General features: G+C 43.6%; 1 protein-coding gene across 2 annotated transcripts in view; it reads left to right on the top strand.

Annotated features, from left to right (window-relative positions):
• Window positions 1-15524, top strand: part of LOC140406726 (interferon alpha/beta receptor 1a-like) — a 31472-nt gene extending 15948 nt beyond the window's left edge. For both annotated transcript variants that reach the window (XM_072494676.1, XM_072494675.1), the window contains 4 exons: window positions 1336-1496; window positions 7642-7777; window positions 10590-10747; window positions 12239-15524. In XM_072494676.1, the coding sequence (XP_072350777.1) occupies window positions 1336-1496; window positions 7642-7777; window positions 10590-10747; window positions 12239-12535 (752 nt within the window). In that variant the 3' untranslated portion in view covers window positions 12536-15524. The remainder of the gene's footprint in view (window positions 1-1335; window positions 1497-7641; window positions 7778-10589; window positions 10748-12238) is intronic.
• Window positions 15525-16206: the final 682 nt, after the last annotated feature.

The raw sequence follows: 16206 nt of genomic DNA, 5'->3' as shown, positions 1-16206 counted from the left end.
TCATGAAGACCTCCGAGTTGGTCAAAGTTAAACATTCACCTAAGCTGTTGCTTGAAATACTTTCAGTAAGTTAAAAGTCAAATGTCTGCTCAGGTGTTTGATAAACAATAGCTATTGGAAGCATACAAGAACGCGGACATGCTAGATTAGCTGGACTAGCCTTTGACCTCCATCCGCCCCAAACATTTCTGCAGCTACTGATCTGCTTAATCATACACTCATCTCTACCCTCACGATAGCCCCAACTAAAAACATTACTCTCACTCACGCTGGCCGTTCCCCCAATTCGGCCCTTATCTATGATCCCTTAAATCCAAGGGTGCAGTTATGAACGCAAATGGTGGACAGCTGGTTTAGTCTTTCACCGCCAGATCTGGCTGGACCACATAAAGCATATTGAATCCTGCTTTCCCGTCCTGACATTAGCTAATAATGTTAATGGTTCTTTCTCTTCAGTTGTTGTATCATCCCGTACAGATCTGTTATCATCACCCCTCCCCTTTTAAAAACAAAAAACAACCATTGACTCGCTGTCATTGCAAACATTCACCCTATCTCCAACCTTTTTTCTCTCATCCTTTAATGTGTTGTCGCTTCACAAATCCATGGCTGCATTTCCCAGAACACCATGCCTGAATCCCTCAAAATCATGTTTCTGCCCCACCGCAGTTATTATCAAAGTTAAATGGCATCCTACGTGACTGACAACGATAAAGTATTCCCTTTTGTCCTTTTTGATTTGTCTGCAGCCTTTGGCACAAGTGAGCGCACCATCCTCGAATGCCTCTCCTCCACCATGCAGCTATACTAAACTGCACTGGCCTGCTATTCTTATTTAATGTGGTCAGAAGCTATCTTCAACTAAGTATGTCCTTGCCTGTTCAATTTTTCATCCATTTGTTGATACTTGGCAACATCATCCAAAAACAGTGGCAGTTTCCCTAACCATGCTGACAACACTCAGCTCAATGGTTTACATTGTTCATCTCGCACTGGAAGTAGAAAATTCTGAAAATACTCAAGTCCGCCAGTACAGTCCGCAAATAGAGAAACCGAGTTAACGTTTCAGATCAATGACCTTTCATTTTAAAAAGTCATTTTTAGTGTGGGTAGATCTGAAGTCTTGAACTTTTGTTTATAATGTGTTGTCAGCCAGGATCAGGTTGTTAAATAATGGGTTTCTAATAGCTTCATAATAAGATTTAACATTCTAAAACGGTTGAATCATTCATGTTCATTATTCATGCAATAAGTCACGTTAATTTTTTATTTACCTGTGCTAATTTATTGTAATTCTGCGACTGATATTGAATTGAAACTTTCTTTAAATTACAGATGTAATTGGTCCTCCATCAGTAAATGTGGATTCAAAAGATAATTTGCTTAATGTCTACATCGTGGACCCCCAAACTGAAAATAATAAATCCATACCGGAGGCTTATAAAGGACTGAAATACAGCATAATTTACTGGAAAGAATATTCTCATGAAATTAATGTATGTTCTGAGAAGAAGATTTGTACTCTTAACTTGTTAACCTTGTATTGGAAAGTGAACAGTTCTCTTTCCCACATCTATTAGAATGTTATGGGTGCTATGGAAACCAGCAAACTCCTTATCGCTGCTTCCTGTTAGTTAGCCAATCCTCTATCCATGCCAGAATATTACCTCCAACACCATGAGCTCCTGTCTTTCATTGTAGCCTTTTGTATGGCACCTTATCAAATGCCTTTTGAAAATCCAAATATATAACACTGACTGGTTCTCTTCTATCTACTCTGGCTGATACCTCCTCAAAGAAATCTAGTAAATTTGTCAGACGTGATTTCCCCTCCATGAAACCATGCTGACTCTGCTCGATCAGATTATGATTTCCAAATGCACTGTCATTCTCTCCTTAATAATTTTTTTAATTTTAAAAAAAAATATTTTTTTCCCACATTTTCACATTTTCCTTCAGAAATTTACACCCCACCCACAAACAGTAAATGGTAACAAATACAAAATCAATCCCCTTAACAATACCAATGATCCCATCCTCCCACCACCCCAGACAACGGCCCACCTGTCAATATATGCATCCAATAAACCAAACCCTCCCACGGTGGAAACAAAAAACAAAGGAGAAAAAGGAGTCCGGGACCGCCCATGGTCACCATTGACCTACAGAGTCCACCCCCCCCCCCCCCCCCCCCACACACACACACACACACACACACACACACACACAACGCCATCCAGCCTCTGAAAGAGTACCGTACATGATACCCAAGAGTTGGTCCTCCCCCCCCCCCCCCCAAGTCTCCAACTCCTCCCGTCCACTGCCTCTTGTAAAACTCCTCCTCCCAACCTCGGTTCCTTCCCCCCAACTTTCCGGCCCGGCTAGGCCACTCGGACCCTGTTCTGCCAGGCTCCGATGGCCGCAGCCCCTCCCCCACCTCACTCCCGTCACTGGCCAGCTTAAACCGGCCAGCGTGGAGGCCCCCGCCCGGGGCCCTTTCCCCCTTGCCCGGCCCTAGGAAAGCCCAGAGATCCCCTTTTAGCACACACACCCCGCACAACCACCTATACCCCAAAGAGCCTTGATTTCGAGTGAAAGTCCCATCCCTTCCCTTGTCCAAATATATACAACATTGGCTCCTTTAGCCCCTACACCCGCACGCAGTGAAACAAAAAAGAAGAAAATACAGTCATGAGGTTACATCGGCACATGGGCATTTCTCAATTTGTCAGTTCTGCTTCAGTCCTTCTACCTTCGCAAACTCCTCCGCTGCTTCCGCCGTTCCAAAATAAAAGTCCCTGAGCTTATAAGTCACCCTCAGCTTCGCTGGATATACAATGCCGCACTGCACCTTGCTAATGTACAGTGCCCTCTTCACCCGGTTGAAGGCAGCCCACTTCCTCGCCAGCTCCACCGTAAAATCCTGGTATACACGTACACCAGCTCCAGCCACTGCACCACCCGCTTCTGCTTGGCCCAGCTCAGGACCTTCTCCTTCATACTGTACCTACGGAAGCACAGTGTCACTGCCCTTGGCGGCTCACTCGCCTTTGGTACAGGCCTCCACGACCGATGAGCCCGATCCAGTTCATATCGGGAGGGATCCTCCCCCTCCCCCAATAGTTTTGCCAGCATCGCGGCAAAGTACTCAGTCGGCTTCGGTCCTTCAACTCCTTCGGGCAGCCCCACAATCCTCAAATTCTGTCGCCTGGATCTGTTTTCCAGGTCTTCCATTTTTCCTCGCAGATCCTTGTTAGTATCCATCACCTTCCGCATCTCTTTCCCCATCGAGGCAAGTTGATCACCGTGTTGCAATAACGTCTCCTCCACTTCCTTCAGCGCCTCCCCTTGCTCTCGCACCTCTGCCACTGCGCTCGCCACCTCCGTCCTCACCGGGGAAACCGCCTCCTCCACCAGCACACTCAACCTCCCTCATCTCCTTCCTCACCGTCTCCATGTATTTTGTAAACTGCCTTTCGAATTCCGCAGCCATCACCTTAGTTATTTCTTCAGCCGTAAGCAATGCGGCCTCCCCTGGTGCTCCCGCCTCCCATTTTCTTTCCTGACCCCGCAGTGACCTTTCCACTCCCCGACGGACTTTCAGCTGCTTTTTGCACGGCCGTTTTTTTTACGGGTCTTCGACATTCCACTCCTCTGTGCTGTCTCCCGACTTTTACTGCCTTCGCTGGCCCGAGAACCGGGCGTTAACCCCCGACAATGCCGTTCCCGAACGGGAGTCCTCTAATGCCTCCCGCCCGCCGTCACCGGAAGTCTCTCCTTAATAATTGATTCTCTTTTTTCTTAATAATTTAGAGTGCCCAATTTATTTTTCCAATTGAGCGATTTTAGAAAAATAATCTTTATTGTCACAAGTAGGCTTATGTTAACACTGCAATGGAGTTACTGTGTAAAGTCCCTAGTCTCCACATTCTGGCACCTGTTCGGATACACAGAGGGAGAATTCAGAATGTCCAAATTACCTAACAGCACATCTTTCGGAACTTGTGGGGGGAAACAGGAGCACCCAGAGGAAACCCACGCAGTCACTGGGAGAATGTACAGACTCCGCACAGACAGTGACCCAAGCCGAGAATCGAACCGGAGACCCTGGTGCTGTGAAGCTAACCACTATGCAACCGAGTGTGGCCAATCCACCTAACCTGCACATCTTTGGGTTGTGGAGATGAAACCCACGCAGACACGAGGAGAATGCGCAAACTCCACATGGGCAGTGACCTGGGGCCAGGATTGAATCCGGGTCCTCAGTGCCATAGGCAGCAGTGCTAACCACTGGGCCACCGTGCCGCCCTCATTTAATAATTAATTCTAATATTTTTCCAATAACTTGAGGCTAGACCAGCTGGCCTGTAGCTTCCTACATTTTAACTCCTTCCCTTTTTGAACAAGGATACCACATTGGCAGCTCTCCAATCCTTTGGCACAGTTCCAGAATCCAAGGATTTTTGGGAAAGGGCTACTGATGCACCCATGATCTTTGTGGCTACTTCCTTTTAAGATGTTGAGGAGCAAACCATCAGGTCCAGGGGACTTGTCAGCCTTTAACCCCATTAGTTTGCCTAAAACTAATTTGGTGATTGTGACTGTATTCAATTTCTCCCTGGTATTTTTCACTATTTCTGGAATGCTTGTATACCCTGCCGTAAAGACCAATGCAAAATATCAATTTAATTCCTCAGCCAGTTCTTTGGTCCCATAATTACTTACTCCATTTCATTCTCTAAGGGGCCAATGTTTTCTTTTATTTCTTTCTTTTGAATGTACTTTTAAAAAGCTCTAATGTCTATTTTTTATGTTTCTCACTAACTTGCCCTCCAGTTTATTTTCTCATTCTGCTTATTTTTTACTCCATCTTTTCTGCATTCTGAATCTATCCGACCCTTCTGGCCTAACACTAACCTTTCCCATCCTATATGTTTCTACTTTTGGGCAGCACGGTGCCACAGTGATTAGCATTGCTAACTCACGGTGCCGAGGTCCCAGGTTTAATCCTGGCCCCGAGTCATTGTCCATGTAGAGTTTGCACATTCTCCCCATGTCTGCGTGGGTCTCACCCCCACAACCCAAATATGTGCAGGTTAGGTGGATTGGCCATGCTAAATTGCCCTTTAATTGGAAAATAAAAGAACAGGGTATCCTAAATTTATTATTTAAAATATATGTTTCTGCTTTCACTTAATACCCTCCTTAACTTCTTTGGCTATCCATGCTAGGTTCTTCCTCCTCTTAGAGAGCCTTTCCATACATTGGGATGTATTTCTGCTGGGTATCATGAATGCCTGCCACTGCTCGCCTGTTACCTTACCAGCAATCTGTATGTCCACTTTGACCAATTCCATTCTCATAACTTTGTAATGCCCCTTCTTTAAGTTTAACACTGATATTTCAGCCCCAATTTTCTTACATTCAAACTGAATGCCAAATTCTATCATACTGTGATTACTACTTCCTCGGGATCCTTAGCCTTAAGATCGTTATCAAACCTACCTCATTACACATTACCGGATCCAAAATGGCCTGATCCATAACATTTTGCTCAACAAAAACCATCCCAAATGCACACGTTTGAGTTAATTCTCATAGCTACCATTTTAATTTGATTAGCCCAATCTTTATGAAAATTAAAGTCACCCACAATTAATGCAGTACATGTATTTGTTATTTCTTGACCTTAAACTCTTTACATGTATTTGTTATTTCTTGATCTTAAACACTTTCCTACAATTTGGCTACTTTTCGGGGCCTATAACAATACTCCCTATCGCTCTCTTTCTTACTTTGGTATTTGTCACTTCCATCCAAATCGACTCCACGTCCTCTGAGCCTAGATGGTCCCTCAGTACTTACTTCCTCTCTTATTAGCAAAGCTACCCCACCGTCTTTTCCTTCCCGCCTGTCCTTCCTAAAAGTCAAATAACCATGAAAACTGATTTCCCAACTTTTATCACCTTGCAGCCATGCTTCAGTAATAGCTTTCAGATCGTACCCATTTAATTCCATTTGTGCAGTCAGTTCATTTATCTTGTTTTTGATGCTACGTGTGTTCCGATACATAACTCTTAATTTTGTTTTTCTGCCACTTTTGCTTACACTAAGCCCATCGCTAGGGCCAGTAGAGCTACTATTTACTTGTTGCCTTTTATTAACATGTTTTCCCTTTTGCTTTCACTTTTTCTGCCATTGGTTTCCATCTCCTCTAATTTCCTGCGCAGGTGCCCACCCCCCCTGCCATACTAGTTCAAAGCCTCCCCAACAGCACTAGCAAACACTCCTGCAGGAATATTGGTTCCGGTGCTGTTGGGGTGTAACCCATCCAGTTTGTGCAGGTCCACCTTCCCCAGAACCTGTCCCAACGACTCCGGAATCTGAAACCCATCCTCGTACACCACCCCTTTAGCCATGCATTCATCCCACTTATCCTTCTGTTTCTGCCCACACTAGCGCCTGGCACTGGGAGAAATCCTGAGATTACTACCTTGGATGTACTTTGTAATTTATCGCCAAACTCTCTATATTCAGCTTTCAGGACCTCATCCTTTTTTTTTTAATGTATGTCATTGGTACCAGTGTACTACGATCACTGGCTCTTCACCCCCACCCTCCAAAATGTTCTGTAGCTACTTTGTCACATCCTGGGTCCTAGCACCAGCGAGTCTGATAACTTCCAGCTCTGCTGCCTGTGTGTTGACAGGATTGGGTTTAGCTGTGTTGTCCTGTACTGTCAAATAACCTTCCACCACTCTTGAGGTTAAGGAACGTCTGAGCATTCACATTTTTTTTTAAAAACCTATAAAGTGGCTGGAACTGTATTGGCATTTGTTCTATTTTATATATTTCCATGCAATAATTTTACTCAGTGACTGCATTCCCCCTTGGTTTACATCACCAAAAGCATTGTAGAAGTCTAGATTGAGATGATGCAAACTAATTTCACGTAGAAACATTCCAGCTGTTTCCCATCATATGTCACAGTTAGCTTTGAAGGGCGGCACTGTGGTGCAGTGGTTAGCACTGCTGCCTCACGGCGCCGAGGACCTGAGTTTGATCCCAGCACCGGGTAACTGTCCGTGTGGAGTTTGCACATTTCCCCCCCCCCCCCAAAAAAAAATGTCTGCATGAGCCTTAACCCCATAACCCAAAAACAAAAGATGTGCAGGGTAGGTGAATTGGCCAGGCTAAATTGCCCCTTAATTGGAAAAGAATAATTGGATTCTCTAAAACATTTTTTTTAATTTAAAGTCACAATTGGCTTTGTGATTGCTCACCAAAATGCCGTATTTTTCAGCAAGATAAACTTAATAATGCTCTTTTCTTTCCTAGCCCCAAATGCTGTGGGTTACTCGTATAATGTTTTAAGGCCATACCCCCAATCGGAGAACGCAGTACTTTTGTTAATGTGTCAGTTTAGGCACCTAACTGATGCATATGCATCACAGTGCTGACTGTTTGGAATGCAAAAGAATATTGTTCTAAAAATATTTTACTCAACAGGAAATCTATTTAAATAGACTCTGTAGGGTCAAATGCTTTTTAACCTATTAAACTAACCCTTTGGAGAGATAACATAGCAAACAGTTGAAATGAATGAATATTTCTGTATTTAATTATTTATTTAAATTACAGGTGGAAAACGGCTCGAGTAAATTGGTGTCACTGAAACTCGAACCTTGGACCACGTACTGTCTGCGTGTTCAGCTTTTCAACCCTATATTTCATGTTGTTGGACAGCTCAGTCATGTTGTCTGTGAAAAGATTAACGGTATGCTTTTAATTATTTAGCTTTAAAAGTGTTCGTGTAGGTTACATTGTCTAATGGAAAATCTTTTCTCCCCCACGCTTTACCTTACATTTTATGCTCTCTGCCAAATTCAATAGCCAAACAATTGAACAGGCCACTGTTGGTCTTGCAGAATAATTTCATACTGCAACTTCCCATTTGGGCATTTTCAGGAAAGTACATACTAGTTTTGTAATGACAGTGGAACATTCTTTTTGATTTCTTCATCAAGGGATGTGGGCCTTAGTTGGCTAGATCAGCATTCGTTGCCAGTTCTTAATTGTCCTTGAGAAGATGGTGGCATTCCGCCACTTGAACCACTGTAGTTGATGAGCCCCCGCTGCCTTGAACCACTGCAGTTGATGAGGCATAGGTACACCCACAGTTCTGTTAAAGAGGGAGTTCCAGGATTTTGACCCAGCGAGTAGAGGAACCGTGATATCAAGTCAGGATGGTGAGTGGCTTGGGGGGAATTTCCAGGTGGTGGTGTTCCCATGTGTCTGCTGACTTTGTCCTTTGAGATAGTAGTGGCCATGAAGTGCTGTTGAAGGAGATTTGGTGAAGTCCTGCAGTGCATCTTGCAAATTAACATCAGTGGTGGATGGAGTGAATGTTTGTGGAAGGGATGCTAATCAAATGAGCTACCTCGTCCTGGATGGAGTCAAGCTGCTTGAGTGCTGTTGGAGCTGCACTCATCCATGCAAATGGGGAGTATTCCATCACACTCATGACATTTGCTTTGTAGATGGTGGACAGGTTTTGAGGAGTCAGGAGGTGCCTTACTCGCCGCAGGATTCCTAGCTTCTGACCTACGCTTGTAGCCCCAGTATTTATATTGTAAGTCCAATTGGTCAGTGGTAGCACCCAGGATGTTGATAGTGAGGATTCAGTGATAATGCCATTCAATATCAAGGGCGATAGATTGATTCTCTCTTAATGGAAATGGTTATTGTATGGTGCGAATGTTACTTTCCACTTGTCAGTCCGAGCCTGGATATTGTCCAGGTCTTGCTGCATTTGCACGTGGACTGCTTCATTATCTGAGGATTCGCAAACGGTGCTGAACATTGTGCAGTCATCAGCGAACATCCCCGCATCTAGCTTTGCGTTGGAAGGAAGATCATTGATGAAGAAGCTGAAGGTGGCTGGGCCAAGGACCATGCCCTGAGGAACTCCTGCAGCGATGTCCTGAGATTGAGATGACTGACCTACGATAAACACGACCATCTTCCTTTGTGCTAGGTATGACTTCAACTATTGGAGAGTTTGCTCCCTGATTCCCATTGATTCCAGGATGGTGACAGTGGTGTCTGGCACATTATCTGTACGGGGTGATTGCATGAGTAGGACTATCTCAGACCGTTACTTGACTAGTCTGTGAGACAGCTCTCCCAATTTTGGCAGAAACTCCCAGATGTTAGTAAGGAGGACTATTCAGGGTTTCCAGTGCCTAGGTCGATGCCAAGTAGTCTGTCCAGTTTGTATCCTTTTTTTATTGACTTTATAATGGTTTGATATAACTGAGTAGTTTGCTGGGGTATTTAAGAGTTAACCACATTGCTGTAGATCTGGAGTCACATGTAGGCCTGACCAGGTGAGGACTGCAGATTTCCTTCCCTAAAGGACATTGGTGAACCAGTTGTGAACAATCGACAATGATTTCATGAACAGTAAACTTTTAATTCCAGATATTTCTTGGATTCAGTTTCTACCATCTGCCGTGGTGGCACTGGAACCCAGGTCCCCAGGATCTCTGGATCATCAGTCCAGTCCCCACCACCTTAATGGTGTCTTGATGTCACCTAATGCACCACTATTGCTTCATCTGCTGCCTAGACTCTCTTGATCTCTATCCTGAAGGAAAGTCTCATGTTGAACTATGGTAGTGGGGTGTTTTGACGCAACGTAATTTGATATATTAATGCCTCGTATGCCTATTTTGACCTCTGTAACATCATCCGACTTTGGCCTGGCTCAGTTCATCATCTGAAACTCGTGCCTCTGTTCCCTCTGGACTGGACTATTCCAATGAACAGCTGACTAGTCTTTCACATTCTACTGTCTGTGAACTTGATGTCATCTGAAATTCTGCTGCCCATGTCTTGTCTTGCACCAAATGTCATTCCCCTATCATCTTTCTGCTCACTGACCTTAATCTACTCGAGCAACTTCTTGATTTTTAAATGTCTTATTCTTATTATTATAATTGTACATTGCCACCCCCCCACCCCTGACTCTGTAATCTTCTCCAGTCCCATAGCCGTCACGTTATCTGAGCTCCTCTAAATCTGTCCCCTTGAGAATCCCTGATTTGGGGCAACATGGTGGCACAGTGGTTAGCACTGCTCCCTCACAGCGCCGAAGTCCCAGGTTCAATCCCAGCTCTGGTTCACTGTCCGTGTGGAGTTTGCACGTTCTCCCTGTGTCTGCGTGGGTCTCACCCCCACAACTCAAAGATGCGCATGAGGAGGACTTGCCACGCTAAATTGCCCTTACTTGGAAAAAATAATTGGGTACTCTAAACTTATTTTTTAAAAAGTGAATCCCTGAATTTAATCCTTCCACTATTGGTGGCTATGCCTTCAATTTTGGCCCTGAGCTCTAGAATGCTCTCTCGTCACCTCTCCATAATATCTCCTTATATGGCTTGGTGTCTTTTGTTTTGTAATGTGTCTTGGGAGGTTTATTATGTTAAAGGTGCTCTATAAATATGTTGTTGTGAAATAGTTCTCAGGAAATAGTAACCATTCATGTGTGAAAAAGTAAAACTGATCATGTTTTTAATTTTCTTAAGGTGCAACTCCGTTGTGGAAAATTGTTGTCATCTTCATTGTCTCACTAGTGATTGTTTTCAGTGTGGCAGTGGGATGCTCCTTCTGTATACATTACGTCAGCAGGTGCATAAAGTATGCCTTCTTTCCTCCGCACATTTTGCCGGAACATTTACAGGAGGTATGTGTCTTGTTTCAAAACTGGATGTTGGATTTTGTTTTCAGAAAGAACTTAAGGAGAAGGAAAAAGCTGAAGTCATGGTGCAAACTGCTTAGAAATATAATACAGACTTGTACAAATTGCATATAAACTTACAAAATAGGATCAGAAATAGTCCATTTGGGGTGGCATAGTGGCGCACTAGTTAGCACTGCTGCCTCACAGCGCCAAGGATCCAGGTTCAATCCCAACCCCGGGTCACTGTGTGTGGAGTTTGCATATTTGCACATTCTCCTTTGTCTGCATGGGTCTCACCCCAGACCCCAAAGATATGCAGGGTGGATGGATTGGTGACGAATTGCCCCTTAATTGGAATTTTTTTTTTTTAAATTAGAAATAGGCCTCTAACCTGCTCTCTCTCTCTCTCTCTCTCTCTCTCTCTCTTTCCCCCCCCCCCCCCCTGTATCCTTTGGTTCCTTTGTGTAGCATTAAATATTTTATTTGGAGTTATTAGTTTTGCAGAGGACTTTCTCATCCCGAGTACTGTCTAGCATTGTTTTGTGCGTTGACATCTATCTTAAAATGAAAAGTGGCAACATTACAATCAAGATATTTTGTTTTAAGCATTATCATTTTTTAGGCGATTAGTTGGTTTACTACCATCTTGTCTGGAAGGTCAAAAATAGTATTTTAAAAATTCCTAAGAAATCTGGAAAACAATTTCGAAGCATGGTTTATGGAAGATTTTTATTTAAAGATCTCTAGGTAGCAAAATATATTTTTGTTCATCCATGGGTTTGCATTTAAAAATATTCCCCAAATACTTTGACGGTCTTGCTCTCCCAGCTGTTTGGCATTGGGGTTTCAGAAATAATCAGGACCCGGAGTGCCAGTCATTGTCCCAGCATCTGATCTGTAACTTGGTCACATCTAATTTAGTAGCAAAATGAGAAAAAGAGAAGACAGGTCACAGTTTTGAGTGGAATCTACTTATCTGTTACGGTGTTGGTCTTGGTTTAATGGTAGCATTCTCATTGCTAAATGGAAAGGTTGTAGGCTGGTTTATGCTCCACTGCAGAGACTGCAGGCTAGTGGTGTATCACTGAGGAACTACTGTACTGTTGGAGGTACATTTTTCAATTGAGGTTTTAAACCAAAGCGCAGAATGGCCCCTCAAGTGGAAATAGGAGACCACCAAGTTCTCTTCTCAGAAGAGCCAGGTGTGCTCCTGGTGTCCTATCCTATATATTTCTCTAAACCAACATCACTAAATAGATTTGATCCTGTATCTCATTGCATTTTGTGGGACTTTGTTCTGAGCAAATTGACTATCATTGTTCCCAACATCAATCACAGTTCAAAATATAACAGTATGGCATTGTGAAAGACACGATACAAATGGAAGTCCTTTTCTTATTTTTAGAAACACACACTCTTAGCTATACATAAAATGTTACAACCTGTCATTACAATCCTATGTATTGCCCTCTTCCCTTTTCTTTACTCTTGCAGTGTTTCAATGTACCTTCGCAGAATGCCTTCCTCGAGCTGGTGCCAGAGGAAGATGCCGAGAAGTGCTGTGACCAGCTCAAAGTCATTTGTGAATCTGAAAGCTTGAATTCATACTCCAGTTCCTTGACATTGCCACATATTGGGAATGAGAAAAATGATCAAAGTGGTCAAACCAGTACAGATTCTGGACAGTTTTCTAATGACGGAAGTTCCAAGAGTGTTGATACTGAAGAATTTGAGGGACGAGCATTAAGAGAACTAGATCTACATACAAAGTTGATGTACTTTTGTGAATAAAACCTCCATTAAGCCATAACTTTATTCTTCAGGTAAATGTTTGCTCAAGCTGCCACAAGCAAGTGTGTTGGAGAGAAATTAGTTGCTCCTAGCTTATTTAGCATTTTGGTGCTCAAATGCTTTTAATATCAACATCCTAACTTTCAGGATCCTAACGTCCAGAAATTGAACTGAACCAGCTATATAAACACCATGGCTACATGAGCCTGGGAATTCTGTTGCAAGTGACTCACCACCTGACTCCCCAAAGCCTGACCACAATTTTTAATGCACAAGTCAGGAGTGTGATTGAATACTCTCCACTTGCCTGGATGAGTGCAGCTCCAACAACACTCATGGAGCTCGACACCATCCAGGACACCACAGCCTGCTTGATTAGCACCCCATCCCTCACGTTAAACATTCAGTTCCTCCATGCGGGTGATGAGTGTCTGCAACGAGCTGCCAGCTGCAGTAGTAGGGGGGGGTACAATTTTGTCTTTGAAAAAGCATTCAGATGGGAAAACTGGGTGTAGAGGGATATGGGCCAAATGCAGAAAATTAGGACTAGCTTGATGGTTAAAAACTGGGCGGCATAGACAAGTTGGACCGAAGGGCATGTTTTCATGCTGTAAACTTCTATGACCGATGCACAGTGGCAACATTAAGTTCCATCTACAAGATCCACTGCAGCAACTCGCATCTTCGGCAGCACCTCCCAAACCCATGACCGCTACCACAGTCATAGAATTTACATAGAATTTATAGCCATAGAATTTACAGTGCAGTAGGAGGCCATTCGGCCCATCGAGTCTGCACCGGCTCTTACAAAGAGCACCCTACTCAAGCCCACGTATCTACCCTCCCCCCGTAACCCAGTAACTCCCACTTAACCTTGAAGGTAAAGGGCAGCTGCTGCATGGAAAGAATTACCATCAGCAAGTTCCCCTCCAAGTCTCACACCAGCCTGACCTGGAACTATAGTGCTGTCGCCAGATTAAAATCCTGAAACTCTCTCCCTCTCTAGCAACAGTGTGGGAGTATCTAGACCACGTGGACTGCCACAGTTCAAGAAGCTCGCTCACCACCACCACCTTCCCAAGGAAAATTAGGGTTGGGCAACAAGGACTGGCCGAGCCAGTGTTGACCACATTCTGTGAAATAATATTACTAAGAAAGTAACAGCTTTAGTTCATTGTGACAAATTGTTTCTACCACTCAAGTGACAGACCTGTAACCACAACTACTTCACCTTTGTGTTATACAGATTGAAATCCCACTTCAGGTTTATATCAAGTTTCTAATTGCACATTTACACTGGATCATTTACATAGTTTTGATGGACATATTAGAAAAATAGGCCCATAGCCTCTGGACCGCAGTGTCGGATTTGGGGGGTACCCCAAAGATGTGCTGGGGAATCACTCACCAAGATTCCCAGGTGAGGGGAAAAAACACTGCCAGGAGAAGGAGGCCGATGTCTTGGACTTTGCTTCCCCGGTAGCCCGACGACGAATACTGTTGGCATGGAGGGACTCGAAGCCCCCGAAGACCGAAGCATAGCTATCGGACATGCCGAGCTTTCTCGGTCTAGAAAAGTTCGCCTTGAGAGGTTCACTATCGGGATTCACCCAGAGGTGGTAACCATTCATTGACTTCTTCGCGGATAATTAATTGTCAGCAGGGGGGGGCTAGGGTAGTGTAGAGTAGGGGGTGGTTTAGGCAGGTCCTTGCAAGAACAGAGTTGTGGTTTCTACTATGTGTTACTTGCTTTTCCTTTTGTCCAGTACTATACAATGTCATTGTTTTATATGCCAAAAATACCTCAATAAAATTGTCTTTTTAAAAAAAAAAAGCACTACCAACTTAATAGTCACTATTTTAAAGACCCAGACCAGGCCCCATCCCCCACACAGTGAATGACCTGACCTGGCGAGGTCCGACCACTCCCCCAGCCGCCCCCCCCTCCCCCCCCCCCACCCTGATCTGACTCCGAACCCCCCATATCTCATTCACATCTTAGAAACTTCCTTTCAGTGGCACTTTTAAAGTCACCTGCTTTACAGCAGCTAGTCCTGTGCAAAAGGGAGTTTGTCCTCCTTCATCCGCTTTAGTCTTTGCTGCCGGAGCCAGGGACCTCCTTCGCTGCTTCAGTCTCACACAACCTATTTTGGGAAGGTCAGATGAGACACGCGCTTTAGAATTGAAGTGCAGGTAAGTCAGTGCAGAGTGCCAATCCGCTACTGATTGCCACCCGGAGGAAGTTATTTTTGTTTTTAGCAGAGCTGCCATTATACTGACTTGGAATCCTAGTAAAAGCACTGGTGGTAATGTAGGAGGTGCAGAAGTTATGTCAAAATATTTTGGTGTAATTAAGTCAGATATTTAGTGGTATTTAAGATTTATTTTAAGAAACGTTATCTTAATTTTGCCAATGTTGGTGGAATCCATAAGACAGAATCCATCTTATCAATTTGTTGTGAGTTGGAATGCACTGCCTGTAATTCAAAAGGGAATTGAATAAATATTTGAAGGGTTTAAAAGTTCCCGGGACTGTTGGGAAAGTGGGATTAATCTCCCAAAGAAGCAGCACATGAATGATCGGCCAAATGGCATATTTTTCTGCTGCTATCATTGTTTGGTTCCGTGATGGTTAGTTAGAAAACATATTAATATCTAGATTGAATGTACTAAGTTGATCTCCATGCACGGGTTTTCACGATTTCACATATTCCTTACTTCTATTCCTCAATTAATTGGATCAACAATCTGGATTTATTTTATCCGTACTGCATTTTCTTGCATCTGCCATATTTGACTTATTGTATGTGAATTTGTGTTTTTCTTTGTAGAGACAGTATGAAAAAGATGCTAAAGCCAGTGTTAAAACCTTTTATTTATCTCATCAAACTGAGAGTCATCTCCATGTACGACTGTTCTATTTCATGCATGAGTTCCACAAAAATCAGTGTTGCCAAGTATGACATTAAATGTCAGATTTGTTCTTAAATTATGTTCAATGCAGTTTGTTTCTGTTCAAGTCTGTTTCACACTCCATTTTCTTCTGCCTTTTAACCAGCTTGCTTGTTTATTCTTTGCTGAGGTCTTGTTTCATAGACAATAGATACCATATTCAGCATTGCGTTCATCTGGTTACTGTTCATGATTCTCCGCTGGTGGGATTCTCCGTTCCGCCGGCAGCGTACCCCTGTCCGCGGCTTTCCCGGTGATGTGGGGTGGCCAGAATAGGGAATACCATTGGCCGGCGGTAGGAACAGAGAATCCCGCTGCCAGCGACAGCGTGCTGCCAAGGAACATGTGGCTGGGAAGGTGGCGAATTCACCCCAGTGATTCTCAATGAACTAGGATATCAAACAAATCTTGTCCTCACCCAACGTTAGGTGTGCACTTTTTTTGGCAAGCATGAACTATGGGATATTTTTCTTCCCTAGCCCAGGTAACTTGAGGCTAGTTGTAGTGTTGAAAATCAGTCAACAGAGCAATGCAGGGATTAAATGATGATGGTTAATGTGGTCTTTTTTGTTTAGTTATTATCTCATCAGTTGAATATTATAGAAAGTTGTTATTTTATTTGAATGAGTGGACTTAACGTCAACAGGTTTTCTTGGGCACCAAAAGCGCTTTCACCAATTTGAGTATTTGTATGTATGTGTGACTTGTAATTAAAAATA

This window comes from Scyliorhinus torazame, unplaced genomic scaffold, assembly GCF_047496885.1.
Source record: "Scyliorhinus torazame isolate Kashiwa2021f unplaced genomic scaffold, sScyTor2.1 scaffold_808, whole genome shotgun sequence".
Taxonomy (NCBI): Eukaryota; Metazoa; Chordata; class Chondrichthyes; order Carcharhiniformes; family Scyliorhinidae; genus Scyliorhinus; species Scyliorhinus torazame.
This window is presented reverse-complemented; position numbering and strand designations above follow the sequence as displayed.